Genomic DNA, 5,897 nt, shown 5'->3' on the forward strand with positions numbered 1-5,897 from the left:
TGTTATTACATTTTGGACCATCTCATGGAACATTTTCATTGCAGCATCAGTGCTCCCAGCATGAAATAATCCATCCATTATGGTGCAATATGCAACGGTGTCAGGTTTAATTCTCTTACGCGGCATTTCTCTGAATAGAGCCAAACCATCATCGACCCTTCCCTTTTTTATAAAGCCATTTACAAGTGTAGTATATGTAACAACATCAGGCTCAACACCAGCTGATACCATGGCATCAAGCACTCTAAGTGCTTCATCCATCTTGCCAACTAAGCAATATCCGTCAACTAGTGAATTAAATGTAATGACATTAGGCCTCTCACCTATGTGTATAACCAAGTTGAAGATTTGGTGTGCATCCACGACCTTTCCTTCCTTGCATAAATAGTTTATTACTGAACTGAAGAACACAATGTCAGGACGAGGAATTCCTTTGTTCATCATTTCAGAGAGCAACTCTTTAGCTTTAACCAAGTCACCATGTATACAACAACCCTGAATTAGGCACCAATAAACAGGTTTGTTGGGCTGTACTCCCATAGCAAACATCTCATCAAATTTTTCCACAGCATCGGCAAGCCTACCCACTCTACAAAGTGCAGATACTACAGTTGAATAGCTGACTACACCCGGACTCACTCCTTGTCCCCGCATTTCATGAAACAGATCGCAGGCCTTTCCAATCTCGCCCTCCTTACAGAAGCCATGGATGACCATGCTATATGCCACCACGTCAGGGAAGCATCCGCCTCCTTCTTTGGACACCGTCCGGAGCAGGTCGAGTGCCCTCTGGCTTGTGCTATCTTCACATAAGCTCTTAATGATTGTGTTGTATGAGGTGGCATCAGCCACGCAGCCGAGCTCAGCCATCCTATGAAGCAGCACGTTGACAGCCTCATCCGTCCGTTTTGCGTAGCAGAGGCACTTGAGGAAGGTGTTGGCGACGATCTGGTTTGTCTCCACGCCCGCCTTGAGGATACGCCCGAAGAGGGAAAGCCCTAGGTCCGGGTGCCCCATGCGGCAGCAAGAAACCATGAGGATGCCATAGGTGTGGACTGTGAGAGGTGCCACCTGCGGGACAGCTTCTTCTCGGCAGATGCGGTTGAAGAGGGAGAGGACGAGGGCGTTACCATCTCTGCTGTTGGAACGAGAGGACGTAGGACAGACAAGGGCAGCAAGGAAGCCGTTGAGGTAGTGGCCTGGGACCGGGGTGGCCTGCCGCAGCAATTCGTCGAACAGGTAGTGTGCATCTTCTCGGCTGAGCGTCCCGGCTCTGGCGCGCTGTGTGGCCGCGGCGAAGGCGGCGTGGGGAGACCAGGGGCGTGAGCGCCGGGAGCTGGAGGTGGAGGAGGAGAAGCGGTGGCCGCTGCGGAGGAGGCTGCGGGACATCGGCGTGGCGGAGTAGAGGCGTGGCATGGCATCACTGCATCAAGGAATGGCCGGAGACGCCGGGAACACAGCAGGTCGACGGCGACGAGGTAGTGGAGGAGGAGGGGGGAGGAGATCAGCGCGTGGCCGGCGGCGGAGGCGGGTGCTGGAGACCAGCGTGGCCGGCGGCGGTAGAGGCGAAGCATCACGAGTGGAACTGGCCTTCGCGTTCGTATGTACAGTACTAGAAGAGCCGGTTCACGTAGTCTGTCGGTAATGTTCATCTGCTGAGCTTTCAGTTTCAACAGGTATTTGACTTTTTTTTTGAGAAAATCAGATTATGAGTTTGCATGATACTACCTCCATCCCAAAGCTTAAGACTTAAATTTTCTTTGAAAAGTCAAACTAAGTAAAGTTTGACTAAAACTTTTAGAAGAATCTATCAACAAATATGATATTTTATCCATATGAAAATATATTTTATTATTTAACAAATGATATTTATTATGTATTTTGGATGTTAATAATTTTTGGTAAAAACTTTGTCAAATTTAACATAGTTTGACTTTCTATAAATAGTACCAGCCTTAAACTTTAGGATGGAGGTATTATACTTTTGGCCAACACTAGGTTACACCCGGTTGTAAAATACAAATCATCAGCTGCCGCCGGAGCCATCTGATGCATTTAAATAAACAAATCTCATGTGTCCGATCATGTGACAAAGACGTTTTGTATGTATCATTTTTTCCAGAATCTCCAACATTTTTTCTACACTCTACCAAAGTTACGAAATTATGATGCAATTTTTTTTGCCAGTGGTGCAAAATTATCCCAAATGTAACATTTGTTTTTTTACATATGTAAAACTTTCAAAAATGCAACATCCTTTTTGCAATTTTTTCTGCAATATATCCAACATTTCTGCCTAACTTATCCAACATTACAAAAATTATGTACTGTACCAGAAATATACATACCCCATCAAGGAAAAAAAAGTGCTACTACCTCTGTCCATAAATAGATGTCTTAGATTTATTAAATTTTGGATGTATATAGACATTATTTAGTGTATAGATTCATCCAAATTTAGACAAATATAAGACATCTATTTATGGACGGGGGGAGTATTAAAAGTCAGACGATAGCACAACACGAAAGTAGACAACCAGTAACTCTAGAGTTTAGCATTACAGACAGTATGGACTTTCTACATCTAAAAAAGTTAAGTGGTGATACAGTTGATCAATCTCACAGAATCAGTACATACATCCTAAAGATACAACAAGCTGAGGATGTAAAGAAAATAAGCATGCCAGTTTCATACAGATCATTCACCCAAATGACATATCCAGGAGCTAACCTGCGAGAGGCCAAATAGTATATTACCGTCATATCAACCTGATCATTCCCAAGATCCAAAAAACGCAAGGTCGCCAATTTAAACTTTGTCTATCTTGCTACAATAAGCTCATCCGGCCTTTCAGAATCTGCATCCCGTGGTCGCAGCGTCAACTCATCGTCCGCCGCACTGAAGTGGTATTTCTCTCCAACAGCCCTCAGAAGCTGGTACACTTCAAACATTGTAGGTCTCTCCTTCGGAGCGGAAAGCACACAAGAACAGGCAACCTTCATAACTTGAAGCAGCTCGGCATCATTGTTCTTTCCGATCAAGGACTTATCAACAGCATCTTGAAGTATAGAGTTGTTTGATAGGTATGTTATCCAGTCCACCAGACTGCCTCTGAAGTTTTCTGGGGCATTTGACACGTGCGTGGGCTCTTCACCGGTGACTAGTTCAAGCAAGACAACACCAAAACTATAAACATCCCCCTTTGGAGTGGCGACAAGGGTGTGGGAGTATTCAGGAGCTACATACCCTACGTCACCAAACTCACCATTGACGAATGTGCTCAGGTGGGTGTCGATAGGATTCATAAGCCTTGCCAACCCAAAGTCCGAAATCTTAGGCTCATAGTCATCATCAAGTAGTATGCACTTAGAGCTAATATTGCGGTGAAGAATGCGGGGGTTGCAAGTGTGATGAAGCCACGCCAACCCTCTACCAGCCCCAATGGCGATTTTTAGCCTCACTGGCCATTCCAGAGACTTTCTATCACTACTTTCATGGTGTAGCTGATCATAGAGCGAACCTTTCGGCATGTACTTGTACACCAGGAGCCTCTCTTTCTTAGCAATGCAGTAACCCAATAGAGGAACTAAGTTGCGCTGCCTTGCACTTCCCAATGTTGACATCTCGGATGTGAATTGGCTCTCTGAATGCTGAGTTTCTTGCAACCTCTTGATAGCAAGGAATGAACCATCAGGAAGTGTAGCTTTGTACATAGATCCTGAATGACCGGTTGCAATAATATTCTCCTTAGTAAAATCACCTGTTGCCTTCATCAGATCATTCAATTTCATCTTTGAAACTGATTTCTCAAACATTGATACCTGTAAATGACAATTTGCAGAAATAAATATCACAATGCAGCCAACAAAAAATCTGTAATGCCTAAACTGATAAGTCATATTTTCGATGCCTGTTTGGATAAATGGCTGACAGCTCTACTCCTAGTTAAATAGTATGATACAGATTATTCTTCAAGATAAAAGAAATTATGCATAAGAACATAACGCTTTTATAGTATGCAAAAAAATCAACATAATGAGAGGAAATATCACTCATTCAGTATCTACAGTTTTGGAGCTTCCCCAAGATGCAAAAACTTGTGTTAGCTAGAAGCAGAACAAGGGTAACATTTACCTAAAAAACAAGGCTAACATTTTAGAAAAAAAAAAGTACGCATACGGATAAATACAAATTAAAATAGTATCTAAAAAAACCTGGGGAAAAACATACCTTGACTCCTTTTTCTCCCTTAATAGTCTTCGCCCACTTATTTCCTTCCACGTCCTTTTCCTTCTTCTTAGCAGGCATTTTCCGCAAGAAAATGAATAAAATAACACCAACAACTATTAAAGTGATAACTGCGCCAGCAACCGCAGAACCAGCAATCACTCCTGTACGACTGTTTGAATTGGCAGTGCAATCACCACTCAGAGGTTTCCCACAGAGTTCTTGATTTGCAAAATTGGAAGCTGCAAATTTGCTGAAAGATGAAGGGATCTGGCCTGATAACTTGTTGCCAGCAACATTAAAGTCGGTTAGGCGAGAAAGACCACCAAGCTGCCCCGGGATGGTTCCAGTGAGCTTGTTATTTTGCAAATTGACAACATTGAGATAGGTGCAGTTAGCTAGCGACTCCGGAATCTCCCCTGAGAAGCTATTATACGAAAGATCAAGGTTTGTGACGAATGCAAGCCGTTTCGAGATGTCAGCTGGGATTGGCCCGGAGAGGCTGTTGCTTGACAGATCCAGCGAGGTCATGCTACTGCAGTTCTCGAGCCCGTCAGGGAACTGGCCCTTGAGATCCATGCCGCCAAGTCGAAGCGAAAGAATCCTGTTCTCGTTAGGATGCCAACACTCCACGCCGCTGAAAGTGCATATGGATCCCTCCGTGTTGTTCTCAAATGTCCAATGCAGCTTGTTGTTGGGATCAACTGACGCCTTCAGCCTCTTCAGGCATTGGATGTCACTTACTGTGCCATAGCATTGCTGACAGAGCGTGAAGCAGAGGAGAATTTGGACAAGGGTAGCACAGAAACCCCTAATGGCCATCATAGTGTGCGCTGTAATTCGGGGATCTTTTCAATGCCAATAGTTAACCATGAGGCTTGCTCGGTGCCTGCAACGAAACATGACACGAGAAATGACAATCTTGGCAAGATATATGCACACGAAGCAGGTAAATGCCAAAAAGCATACTGATTTGAGAAATGCACAAGCATTGCCATCAGATGAATGATAACCAGCTAGCCGAGACAGTAATGTGTCACACTGACCATATCGTACTTACTTGCCCGACGTAATTAAGATGCACAGGGAGAGGCTTTTGAGCGTTTGCATCATGCAAGTCAAACACAAAAATGCAGAAAGCGAAGTTCTAGAGGGGGGCTATTTTATGTTTTTGTCAGTGGCTGCAGCGATCTATCAAATGAACTGAAGCGGAGGATCCCAAAGTAGACGCATCTACACGAACTGGATGGACTCCATCCAGATTTGGATCCGACTGCTGGCGGCACAGGGGCATGCCGGCACTACAGAAACGAATCAGGGGAAAGTGTAACCGGTACGGCGGGGCGTTTGGCTGATGACGGAGAGTGGATGCAGACCGGGAAGGGTGTGATGGCGGAGGGAGGAAGAGTACCTCAGCGTCCCGCCGTCGGTAGCGTCGCCGGCCGCCCAGCGATCCAGTGCCGCGACCAGCCGAGCCGGTCGTCGATCTCGCTGCTGCCTCGCCCTCGTCGCCGATTCAGGATCGCCGCTGCTGCGGTGAAGCTAACCGGCCGAGCACGGGCCACTGGAGCTCCTCCGTGGATCCCGGCCCCTCCAAGTCGCGGTCGCGGTTGCGGCAGGAGCGGTGAGCCGTGGGCGTGTTTCGGGGGTGGGAGTGGAGCGTGGACTG

At 45.9% G+C, this 5,897-nt stretch overlaps 1 protein-coding gene across 1 annotated transcript; it reads right to left on the minus strand.

Annotated features, from left to right (window-relative positions):
- Window positions 1-2,530: 2,530 nt before the first annotated feature.
- LOC124703488 (probably inactive leucine-rich repeat receptor-like protein kinase At5g48380) lies at window positions 2,531-5,071 on the minus strand. Its single transcript, XM_047235694.1, has 2 exons — window positions 4,232-5,071; window positions 2,531-3,822 (listed from the first exon to the last, which is right to left on the minus strand). The coding sequence occupies exons 1-2, from the start codon at window positions 5,051-5,053 to the stop codon at window positions 2,821-2,823; spliced, it is 1,824 nt and encodes a 607-aa protein (XP_047091650.1). The 5' UTR covers window positions 5,054-5,071; the 3' UTR covers window positions 2,531-2,820.
- Window positions 5,072-5,897: the final 826 nt, after the last annotated feature.

Source organism: Lolium rigidum, chromosome 3, assembly GCF_022539505.1.
Source record: "Lolium rigidum isolate FL_2022 chromosome 3, APGP_CSIRO_Lrig_0.1, whole genome shotgun sequence".
NCBI classification, from domain to species: Eukaryota; Viridiplantae; Streptophyta; class Magnoliopsida; order Poales; family Poaceae; genus Lolium; species Lolium rigidum.

What these genes read in the sequence shown, in the direction of transcription:
- LOC124703488 (XM_047235694.1), bottom strand. Translation starts at nt 5,053, where the DNA reads ATGATGGCCATTAGGGGTTTCTGTGCTACCCTTGTCCAAATTCTCCTC. An exon ending in AGGGAGAAAAAGGAGTCAAG is followed by an intron (nt 3,823 to 4,231) that starts GTATGTTTTTCC and finishes TGTCATTTACAG; the next exon opens with GTATCAATGTTTGAGAAATC.